Source organism: Uloborus diversus, chromosome 8 (genome assembly GCF_026930045.1).
Source record: "Uloborus diversus isolate 005 chromosome 8, Udiv.v.3.1, whole genome shotgun sequence".
NCBI classification, from domain to species: Eukaryota; Metazoa; Arthropoda; class Arachnida; order Araneae; family Uloboridae; genus Uloborus; species Uloborus diversus.
In genome coordinates this window covers 116,065,749-116,078,589 of record NC_072738.1, presented here as the reverse complement: position 1 = coordinate 116,078,589, position 12,841 = coordinate 116,065,749, and the positions used below count along the sequence as shown (strand labels likewise).

The window sequence follows — 12,841 nt, the reverse complement described above, 5'->3', positions numbered from 1 at the left end:
GACATTTGTTTCAGTTAACATAAAAAGAACACATTAAAAAAAACTACTACTACAGTGAACGCTGGTTCATTGAATCAGTGGTTAATTGAACCAACCGCTTTAATGCATCAAATCGTTAAAAACAGAACAAAATCAAGCTTTATTTAATTAGCCGCTTTTATTGAATCAGTCTCTTTATGCAATCTAATGAAAATTGTTTAGGGCAAACGTTATTCATATAAGTGGCGGCCACTGTACTACAAAAAAAAAAATTAACACCTTATCTTGTTCTTCAAGGGATAATGTACTATGCAGTGGCAAAATAATCCACTTGTTGTTCTTCTCAGCATATTGCTTAGCAGCTTCTTCCACAATAGATATTTCAGTCATTCCACTCAAGAAGATCAGTAAATCACCCCTTTCATCTTCAGGGTATTTATGATCAATGAGGCTCAGTATGCGAATGTAAGGAGCAGGGTTGAGCTTCCCAGTCAAAGACTTTTGTTCTTCTGGAGTGACAGGACAGTACTGAACTTGAATAGGAAACAGTCGCCCAGGAACCTGAAATTTTGTTTTAAAAATGGAAAATACTGAAATGTACATGATTAAATATCTATACATCAAATAAATCAAAATTAGTTTAAATCAAAGCGCAATCATACTGCACTTTAATTACAATGATGTCATGAAATATTGCAAAATTATTTAAAAATTTCATCTCCAAGACTGGTTGCCATCAAAATCAGATAAAAATGCCATCATAATGTTCAAGGACGGAATGGTAACTAATATCATTGAAATTCTTGCAGGGTACACTGATTTATTTTTTAGGGAAATACACAAGTGAAATTAGTAGTACAAAGAGAACAGAAACAAAATAGTAAATTATTACATTGTTTCAGTTTTGGTTTGATACTTTTGAATTTTAAGGTGGTGCGCAAAAAAAAAAAAAAAAAAAAAAAAAAAAACAGCTGCAAACTCTAACCTTCTATATTGATTCAGACAATTTGTTTTTCTAAATACAATGATATAAAAAAGTGGCTAGATAAAACTCTTTGATGAGCTGGTGTTGTGAAGGGAGGATGGGGAGTGTATAAGAGGAAAAAGTGGGTTGCACAGAACTCAAACTATCCATACTTCAATCACACAAACTCCTGATTATCCAAATCTCTTTCAGGATCTCAGAAGAAAACAAAGATGGAAACATACTGCAATTCAGAAAATAATGATTCTATCCAGTGGATTCCCTCCATTAAGTTTGTCAAAAAGTTAAAGCTTTTAACAAGATATTCAGCAAGCAATGACTTTCGCTTAAAGTACAGCATGTTCACACTAGGCTAGTGTGAGAAGAAACACAGAGAAGAACCAGAAGACACATTTTTCCTTGATTTCAGGATTCAGGAAGAACCGAAGGAAAAACCGGTTTCGATGACGAGACGAAACAACAAGGCGAAGCCCCCGACCTCCGACGGCTCGGCCGAAGGAACATCGCAGCGACCGCCGACTACGTACGAAAGGTCAACGGAAGAGATTCTGCGGATCTTGCTTGATGAAGATGGAAAACCTAGTCAGCCACATCCCAGAGCAGACTCCAAGTACTACGCCAACAATCAAACTCTGGATCTTGAACTCTACATCAAGTCGAAGCCCTTTCCATTTGACAAAACGACTATAGAAGAATTCCAATCAGCGAACTCCATACTGCCAATACTAATCGAAAAGGAGGAAATGCTCCCCTTCAAGGAATACTGTGATATAAGTCAAGAAATGCACCAAATGGACTATACCCAAACCAATAAAGCCCAAGGACGCATAATAAGAACAATTGCCAAATTTATCTCCGTCATCGACGAAACTAGAAGGGAAAACATAGCCAGAGAGGACGTTGATATCCTCAACTACCTGTGGCAAAAATACTCCGAAGCGGTTGACAGATCCAGCGACCTCTACTACGAAGACGATTTTGAAAAAGCTAAACAACACATCGAAAAACTGGAAAAAGAGCTCCAACTTACCAAATCTGAGATTGAAAAAACATAAAATCCTAGAAGCAAAGAAAAAAGAATTTCGTGCCCCCATCATACTCTCCAATATCACAGACAGCCTCAAGACGATTGACGACCTAAGAGCAGAAACTGGAATAGAACTAATGGCCAAAATACAAAGAGACGACCTTACTATCTACCCTCCAGACAAAGAATCCTACCAAGTCGTAAGCAACCTCATAAAGGAAAGAGGACTTGAATTCCACACTGCTCCCCACCCTGAAGACAAGCCTGTAAAGGTGATCATCAAAGGACTACCGATAGACTACAAAATTGATGATATCCAAGCTAGACTGGAAGATTTGAACCTAACGGTAAATTCCATTAAACAATTCACCAAAAGACCCGATAACTCGAAAATCCCAATATTCCTGGCGAACCTCAAGAGAAGTCCTGAAAGCTCAACCATATACGACAAGGACATCACTTTTGGACCATTTATAGCACACACAGAGCACCTCAAGAAAGGAAGAGGCCCCCTCCAGTGCTACCGATGTCAAGAGTTCGGGCATATGAGCCTGAACTGCCACAGGAAAGAGAGATGCGTCATCTGTGCTAACGAACACCGAGCAAGAGACTGCCCCCTCAAGCAACAAGGAATTCTCACCTGCGCCCTCTGCGGAGGACCGCATGTTGCCAGCGACAGAACCTGCCCTCGACGACCCGACAGCAACCGCCGGCCGACGCAACAGTGGACCCACTCCAGAACCTACGGCCCGCCAACTAACAGCACTCACCGGCCAACTCAACAGCGGACCCACCCCAGATCACACGGTCCGCCCCCCCCCCCTAAAGATGTCTACACCACAGGGAAATTCCATCAGCCCAGGCATCCTGCTTCAATTAAAGACTGCCCTGCGCCTAACTCGCTCCTCCAATTCTCCAGTACGCGACCCGAGCCTGGCCCAGCGACCAGCGAGCCCTGTGCTCACACCTCCGCCCCCCAGGTCCCCTGGGGGGACCTAATGATCTTCTTTTTTAGGTTCCTTGCCACTACGTCACCAACTTCGCCAAAGATTCAGGAAAAAGGGAGTTAATTCTCCCTACCCTGCTGCACATTGGATCAGATCAGATCTAGGCTAATGTAAAGTACATGTAAGTAGGTATAACGTGTAAAAGTGTTGCATTTTCATTTGACTAATTTAAAGCTCTTTTTTGTCAAAAATAGTTCTTTTCTATTATTTTAAGCATACATACATTAATTAATTAACATAGAAAAATTAAATGATCTGAATTTTTGATAATCCAAATGAGGTGGGGGGTTAGCCCCAATTGATTTGGACAATCGGTATGTGTATTTGTGAGCCAGGTTCCCCAGTGTGTACTTAAAAAAGCAACTACATTTATGCTAACGTGATAATATGAAAGTCAAAAATGAAAACAAAATTATTAAGAGAGAACATGAACTTCAGCTGCATAAAGTTAATGCTAACAAGACACTACTTTATGCTAACATGATAACACTACTTTTATACTAACATGATAAGATGAAAGTCAAAAATGAAAACAAAATTGTTAAGAGAGAATATAAATTTCAGCTGCATTTAAAGTTTTGGGGTTTCGAAAGAATTTCTTAATTAAAACTTACCTGAATAACAGGGCAGCCATTGAAATATTCGGAAAATAGATCAATATTGATAGTTGCAGACATCAACAATATTTTAAGATCAGGCCGTTGTATAGTTAAACACTTCATGATTCCTAAAAGAAAATCACATGACAGATGCCGTTCGTGGACTTCGTCTAAGATTACAACACTATACCCAGAGAGCATAGGATCAGATGAAACTTGACGTAGCAATAAACCTTCAGTCAGAAATAAAATTTTTGTATGTGAAGTTTTACTTTTTTCAAATCGTATTTGATAGCCGATTTCTGACCCATACTCATTCTGCGTTTCATATGCAACTCTCTTGCATAAAGAAATACAAGCAATTCTACGAGGCTGAGTGCAAGCTATGCTGCTGTAGCCAGCAGCCATCAAATACTGAGGAACTTGTGTCGATTTACCACAACCAGTATCACCAGCAACAAGAACGACTGAATTGCTCTCGACAGCTTTTAATATTGCATTCCTGTACTTGAAAATAGGCAAGTTTTCTTGTGATTCTTTTAATTTTCTCAGTTTTTCTTCCTTTTGCTTTTTGAGACAGTTTAAGTAAAGCTCAATAATGTAGGCAAATTCAATGAGGTGATGACTTGTCAAAGAGGATGAATCATCATCATTGAATAAGTAGCCACGCATCATCATATTCTTCAATTCTTCTGAATCAATACCAAAGTCAGAATTGGCTTTTGACTTATCACAGATATTACCAAGATGACCTGAAAGAAAATATTTCATTCAATTAGTGTAATCAGCGTTGACTAGCAAAAGTTATTTTTATTACTTATTAATTAAAAACCAAATTAAATTAACAGGACATTAAAATTATTTCTAAAACAAATAAATTAGGCAACATTAACATCAGGAACTCCCTGCAGTAATTGGACAACATTGCACAGTTGTCTCAAGAAGATGAGACACTTCCCTCAATTTCTACAGAATAATCAACCTCTGCCCCAAAATTCAGTTTGTGCACTGAACTTGCTCTTTACCAAGTGCAGGTACTTATTGTTTGAATTATGTTTTTCTTGATTCATTGCAAACAAAATAAAAGTCAAGCTAGAATGCGAGACCCAGGCTATTTTCCAAAATCCCACTCAACAAAAATCTGCATGCAACACTCATAAAAGTCCAACTTAACATTTGAGATCAATGTTGATAGTTGCAAACATCAACAAGATCTTAAGATCAAGTTACACATGCCCATAGTCCACATATGCCTTATGGCTTATGTGGACTTCATCTAAGATTACAACCCTATATCCAGAAAGCATGACATTAAATGACACTTGATGCAGCAATTATCTTTCAGTCGAAAATAAAATTTTGGCAGCATATCCCATCTTAGACTTTTCAATAGCAAAAACTATTAAAGTAAACTCATAAAAGGATTCAGCAGCAGTGGGTAGTAAACAACAAAAATATAATTTATTTTCTTTCTACAAAAGAACAGCTTGCAATTCGCTCAATGAAAAACCATAACATCCAAAACTTTAAGTATGTAGTAAACTTTAAATCATTTCAGATTCATGATAATTTTATTACATGTCATTTGTAAATACACAAAAAGAGCAAATTTTCAAAGTTTCAAAAAACCTAAAACTATGGGTGCCAAGTCATTTTTTAGTTTTTGTTTGATTTGACATGAAATGTATTAACAAAAGTACATAATTAAAAGAAGGAATAGCATAAGCTAATTTAAGGTAGCATTATGTTAAACTCCTTTCAAACTTTACAAATAATTAAAACAATTATAGGATGCAAGAATATTGATATCTTAAACCAAGCATGAATTTTTGAGAAATTTTACTTTTTCTCAAAAATATTTTTCAGATCTTAAAACTGATAGATGTTTCAGTTATTTCTCTACTAGCATTAAATTACAAGAAAACATCGTTTTGCTCACGAGTATATGGAGAAAGTGAGGAGTTCAAAGCATAAATCATGAGTTTTGAGGGCCATGAGGAGAAAAAAGTAAATTTCACGAGTTTTTCAGGATGTCTATGAACCCTTATACAACATATAAAGCATGAAAATGATTGGGCTAGCCCTTAAAAATATTGAAATAAAGTTTTAAAAATATAAGCGAATATGAAGCAAGAGCAATGGAGGGTTCTCCTTAGCTTGATAATGTTGCTCAACACAATGGAAAAGGAAAAGAAAAAAAATGTATAGAAAAAATAAGCAGGAATTACACATTAGTGTCAGTTCAATGCAACGCTATTAAATCAACCTATATGACGATATACAAGTTCATTATCAAACATAGGCGGATTTAGGACTGAGTTCTTGGGGCGGGGGGGGGGGGGGGCAGGTTTTTTTTTTTTCCTTTTTGTGAGCAGCATTTTAATTTGCCCCCTCCCCCATGTTTTAGTTTGTCTCCGGTGATGCATAAGGCCATGCTTTACCTTTTTCGTGTGTTCATTAATGGTGTTTTAATGCTGTCCTTTTTTAATTGACCTTAAGAGAGGTGACTGGCATCAAGAGAGCGACGCAGGGCTCCCTTTTAAGTGGGATATAGAATATGTTCAATTTTAGGGGGTCCGGGGGTTTTTCCCCCGGAGGAAATTTTGTAAAATGGATACAAAATTCTGCATTTTGAAGCCTTATAAGGGTTAATTGGACAGACAAAAATCTCGGGGAAAAAATAGACAAATAATTTTTTTAAAAAAGTTTCATGATTTAAATGTGCTTTGTGATGTAAATTAATACTTTAAAAGAAATGATGTACAGATTTAGAAAATATGTAACGTGAGAGTAACATACTACTTATTAGAACAATTCATAATTTATACACTTGATAAGAAATAAAATAGAAGCACACTTTGCTTAGGAGTTTCAAAGACTTGTCTAATTATGTTCAAGGTTTGGTTGGTTAGATTGGGTGTTATGGCACAAGAGCCCTAGTAGGCTATACTTCGCCAATTCTTTTCAAGAATTTTAGAAGATTTAATAATTTAAGGCACCTCATTTGCACTTTCCAGTCTCTGAAATCGAGTACTAGATTATACAGTTGTACAGTATTATTCAAACTTTAAGTTTAAAAGAAAAAATAAACAAAAGAATTCTCTCATTACAACAACCTTTTTTTAAATTATAAGCAGTGCAGAAAACGAAAAGAAATAGAAGTAGTGTATCATTTTTTCTGGGCTAAACAGATTAACAATATGCAGTAGAAGCAAGATAAAAGCAATCAATACAGAAGAATTTCCAAAATACTGCATTCGGGATTAAATAAATAGCAAGATATGAAACATGTGAGTCACAAAAATTTATTTCAAGTAATATGTTACAAACGAAAGAACCATGATTTTTACACTTTTGATGCAGGATGTAGCAAGGAGCTGAATTTGACATATTTTGGCATTCATCCCCCTAGCATTTGTTAGAAATTTTAAAATTTGAGGTTTGTAGCTACACGTTTCCAAATATTCAAGGTTTTCAAGCACTTGAAAATAAAATTAGTTTTTTCCAAGCACTTACCATTTTTCAAGGAACAAATCATGCAATTTTTTTGCGAGTTACGGACCCACTTCAAAGCAGTAGCCCGAAGCTATAGCTTGTTTATCTTATAGGCAAATCCGGCCCTATATGTAATTCACTCTTACCTGCAGATTTTTGTAATTTTTACGAACATTCGTCAGTTTTTACGGTTAAAATATTTTTACAATTTTACCAATAAGAACGTGTGAATTCCAGAAGGTTCTTCAAAATCTTTCGTCTGTAACAACACAAAATATCTAATTTTTGAAATCACGCAAATTGAAAATAAACATTCTGAAAATAAAGAAAACAAATCATAACAAGTAGATCATTCTATTAGCGCAAATGGGGAGGGGGCTTCCCTTTGTTTTAGGTTCTAATTTTAAAATAATCATCAATTATTATAAGTGTTGCAGCTGAATGCATAGCTCGTTTAGCCTACATTTTCATTTATATACTTGCCCAAATGGTTTTCAGTTCAAAATAGTGAATATAGGCATATTTTCAGCACCCCAGTGAAAGCTTTACTATTTGTATTTAATGTTTTTTTTTTTCTTCTCTCCCTCCTATTCTCTTCATTTTCATTGAACTATTCAAAAAAGAAAAAAATAATGATTTTTTTTTGTTTTAAGATTTTGAAAGATGTGTTGTTACTATTTTAAATTCTCCCAAAACTAGGGGGCATTGCCCCCTATGCCCCCCTTCTATAAATCCACCCATGCCCTTCTGAACTAGTCAAAGAAAAAAAAATTAATGATTAAAAAAAAAAAAAAAAAAAAAATTGAAAATGTGTTGTTACTACATAAAGTCCTCCCAAAACTGGGGGGGGGGGCATTGCCCCCTCTGCCCCCCCCATAAATCCGCCCATGTTATCAAAATAGTATGGACTTATGTATTAAACTATGGGCTAGGTACTCAGAGTTCTATGAGTTTCAAACAGTACTTAAATACTTACTACTTTCGGCGGCTCCCTCTCTTTTCATATACGCTTTTAGCTGAACTTTTTGATACTTCTCAAGAAATATCCAAAAATCATCATACTCAGAGGTATTTCTAAAACAAAATTATTATCTTAAACTTTGGAATGACAAACATTTTTATGAATTCAAATGACAGTAAATGCAAATATATTGAAAACAATATTAATACTATAATTGAGATACAAAGAATTAAATGACACAAAAAATATAAAACATGAATTCAATAGCAAAGATTCAACACATAAGAAAGTTTCTCAAACAAAATCTCCACTCTATAGTATGAGTTAAAGAATGAAGCATCATTTTCAATGAATATTTTTTATATTGGAACTTTCCATGGAACGTTTTTAAATGGAACTTTTCCATTTAAAAACCTTCCAATATTCATGCTTAATATCCAAAGACAATATAATACAATAAAGTATTACCCTTTTCAGACAAATAACATTAAAAAGTAACATTTGACATTTATAAAAACTGAATTGAAGATGAGCCAAATATAAAAGCATTTGTGAACTAATAAATATATAAAAAAGAGTAGCTCATATAGATAAAAATAATAAAACAAATTACAAATTTAATTAACCTGAGACACATAAAATTCGTAAGTCAAACTTGCAAGTAAAATGCCTTCAGCCCAATCTCCTGTTGAACATAAATATTTCTTTTAAAATATTGGAAATTTTTTACATAGAACAAAATGTCAAGCGAGTTTTGTATGGGAACAGCATGCAAATGAAGCTTTTTAAGTGAGATTTTGAAAAATGCTGCGGGAATCATTCAATCCTATGTTCTTCCGTGAATTCTGTATAATATAGATTTTTTTTAGGCATATATAACAATTTACAAGGGTAAGTTGCATAATAATATAATAAAAATACACTTTGCCAAGATATCCACTTAGCTACAATTTTTTATTTTCCACATAATCTCCAGCATTGTTCCCATCGCTTTATCAGAGCTCCAATTCCAGCTGCATAAAGTAATTTGAGTTGCAGTCTCATTCACAGTAGGATGTCATGTTAATTGTCATTTGCAAATTGTTTACCTCTAAGATGTTATTTCAGCAGACTAAAAAGATGGATATTGCTTGGGCCAAGTTTGGGCTGTAATGTGCACTGTTCCATTTGTTTGTGGCACTGAAACAGCTTGGATGGAAACAGTTTGCAATCAACATTCAACATGAAATTCAGACCCAGATAATACAAACACCTGAATGCCGTCTTCGAAAAATCTTCGAAAAAGCGCCAACAGTTTTGACATTTTTAACATGGTTCTTTATTTATTGTAGTTTCCTCCCCCCTCCCCCAGTATACCTTGATGTTTCTGATTGTGTGTGAACAGCTTCTGTTAAATACTATGAAACTGACACATTTTTTATTAATCACGATGTTTTTAGCACTTCACTTGCAAAGAATTTAAAAATTTTCTGTTGGACAATACAGTACGGCAGGTGCACAGCATTTCTTTCCTACTTCTTCTCTTTTTTTTTTTTTTTTTTTTTTTTTGGCAGAAAATTTTAAAGGATTTATTTGAGTTTGCAGACAGTTTTACATTTTATCTAGGTTTAATGAAGTCCTGCTGTGGATAAGACAGCAGCCCAAAGAATTTTTTGCATGTGGAATCGGGGCTCTGATAAAATGATAGGATAAGTTCATCAAAGATGCAAGAGATTATGTGGAAAAATAAAAGCACATTTTTTATTAATCACAATGTTTTTAGCACTTCACTTGCATAGAATTTAAAAATTTTCTGTTGGACAATACAGTACGGCAGGTGTACAGCATTTCTTTCCTACTTCTTCTCTTTTTTTTTTCTTTTTTTTTTTTGGCAGAAAATTTTAAAGGATTTATTTGAGTTTGCAGACAGTTTTACATTTTATCTAGGTTTAATGAAGTCCTGCTGTGGATAAGACAGCAACCCAAAGAATTTTTTGCATGTGGAATCGGGGCTCTGATAAAATGATATGATAAGTTCATCAAAGATGCAAGAGATTATGTGGAAAAATAAAAGCTACTTTGAAGTGATTTTTGGGGTTAAAATATATTTTTATTACATTTTGTGACCTACCTAATTATTTACCCTCTAGTTTTCTAAGTATTAAATTCAAAATATACACAAAAGCTAACAAAAAATAAGAACCTCCTAAAATATATAATATGTAGTTATTTTAATATGTCATGTTAAAGAAATTCTAGACTTAAAGACAATTCAAACAAAATTGTTTAAAGCATCACATTACATGGCTCAGTTGAATGTTTAAAAATTATTTGAATGATGTTTATCTGCTTTCTTTGATGAAACATAAAACCTTTCGTTTTTCAAAATGTATTTTAACTAACTATATTCAAAATGTAAACCTTTAAATGGTTTTATAAAAAAAACTGTTGTATTGTATTTAGTATGCTAAAAGCTTTTTCAAAAGTTACATTTTGAAAAGCTTTATCTTTCTTGTCTACTTTTGTCCCAGCATTAGCTTCTGCTATAATGCATCAATGCTTAGAATTTTCATTTTGATTTCTTCAATCAATACTTGGTTTTATGCAGTGCTGGAAGAGAGGAACGTGGTTTCTCAAAATACTTGATTTATTGTTGTAAAAATAACGCAAATTTAAAGTAAGGTGGTTTCAAAACAACTTTTTTAAAGATAATGAATGACTACATTTTGAATAAATGCAGGCCTAAGAAACCTAAATTGACTTTTTTTGGTCTAACAAAAATTCATCGACCTTGACATTAACCCTACAAAAAGGTATGTACCCTTTAATGTTTCTCCATAATACAGCGCTAGTTTTATTTTTTCCCATTTGTACTAGGCAGCATATTTTTTAAACCTCTATAAATAATAAACAACTACCAAGTTTGATTTACCATCTTATCACTAAATTCTACTTTAGTATATTATATTATATATATATATATATATATATATATATATATATATATATATATATATATATATATATATAAAAACCCCTGCTTTTAGTTTTAGGTTTGAGCTCTAGTTTATTGTTTTTAGCTTAGCAAGTGGTGCGTTTGCCCATTGTTACTCTATATTACATGTACTGGAGCTTAAGCATTCTCTTCTAGTTTATAGTTAAAATTTTGGTCTTTTGACCATAATTAATGAATCCTCCATGGCTGATGAGCTCTGGATTCACTCTTTTTCTATTCCTACTTAATAGCTGTTTGCATTTTTCCTTTTTATCATCATTTGTTATTTATAATTTGTTTAATATTTGTAATTCTGTTTGCTTAATTTTATATTTACTTGGCTTTTTAGTTTTGCTGCGATGCGCATCTATGGGCTCTTGGTGTGGTCTTTTCAATATTTTTCACTTTTATTATTATTTTATATATATATATATATATATATATATATATATATATATATATATATATATATATATATATATATATATATATATATATATATTTGAGAATCAAGCATTTAAAAATAATTATTACAGCAAAAAACTAAAGATATGTGATTAATATCACATTTTATTGCATTTTTATTTGATTGCATTATTAATCCAGAGACAAGAAGAATTATATGCATTATGTTAGCAAAAATTTTCCTAGTTTTAACAAACATAAAAGAGCATGGAGTAAAAATTGCAAATTCAATAGCATAAGAAATTACCTTTTAACTTTTCCTTTGTAGTCAAAGAATATTTTATTCAGAGCAGAGCGATAATTTTTCCATTGAAAACCAGGATGAGTGCATTTTAAATGCACTATCTTTTTGGATATTTCCCCTGAATGATGATCATCTTCAGTAAAATGACTTTTGCCTTCTTGCTCTTTCTGTTTCTTATAATTTCTTTCATATTTATCATGGTGTTGCTCAGTTCTAGCTCGTGAGATGTACTCCTTGTCATTTTGATGCTTATGTTTAGACATAGTACCAACCTAGAAAACAATAAGGAAAAAAAAGATAATTAGCTGAAACTTTACAACTGCATTTATCTTCCAGACAAAACCAAACCCTACATTTTTCATGTTCTGTAAATTATAAAAAAGAGAAATATCAAATTTATATGAATTATTACATGGTTATATCACGTGAGTATGCAGAGGGCAGGGGATCATAAGGTCTTGGCCCTCTCCTTAAGTAACTAAATATGACCTACAGCCAGGACCGATCCTAGCAGGTGTGCAGAGTGTGCGCCGCACAAGGGCGGCCAAAGCAAGGGGCGGCCGCCGGCCGCATCATGTAGTTCTTATAATCAAGCAAAATTCCTCAAGAATTTCTCACAAGATAACTTATAATAAGTAGAATAAATATGCTGATTTTTAAATGTTCAATTGTCAAAGTATGTGTCGATTTCCCGACAGCATAGCATAGTTTAAGAAAAATAGAATGATAGGGAACATTGTGTTGGTTCATTGTCCATTAATATCTACTCTTTACACACATATGCTTCATTTGGTTTCAAAGTTTGTGACAGAACCGGTAATCAGGCATGGATACAGGGGAGGGAAAAGGCCCCCTTCTGAAGCATGAAATGGTGCCGTCTAAAAGGAGCACCGAGGGCGGCCACTAATGCTTACTCCCCAAGCTTTTATAGACCTAAACAATGAAGACATATTTTATTTATTTAAAAAAAAAAAGCTATTCTAATTAGATACTCTCGCAAGCATTTCAAACAACAAACTATGTAATAAACTCTGTGTTTAACAATCGTGGATGCGTGGAGAGAAAGTGGAAAATTGCGATTCCCTTGAGAGTAACATATATGAAT

At 33.7% G+C, this 12,841-nt stretch overlaps 1 protein-coding gene across 1 annotated transcript in view; it reads right to left on the bottom strand.

The window, feature by feature from the left end:
• The window catches only part of LOC129227738 (probable ATP-dependent RNA helicase DHX34), a 36,751-nt gene extending 24,794 nt beyond the window's left edge, over positions 1 to 11,957 (bottom strand). The window contains exons 1-4 of the mRNA XM_054862343.1: positions 11,740 to 11,957; positions 8,069 to 8,166; positions 3,613 to 4,349; positions 259 to 540 (exon numbers count right to left, since the gene is read on the bottom strand). Coding sequence (XP_054718318.1) covers positions 259 to 540; positions 3,613 to 4,349; positions 8,069 to 8,096 — 1,047 coding nt within the window. The 5' untranslated portion in view covers positions 8,097 to 8,166; positions 11,740 to 11,957. The remainder of the gene's footprint in view (positions 1 to 258; positions 541 to 3,612; positions 4,350 to 8,068; positions 8,167 to 11,739) is intronic.
• Between the last annotated feature and the right edge of the window lie 884 nt (positions 11,958 to 12,841).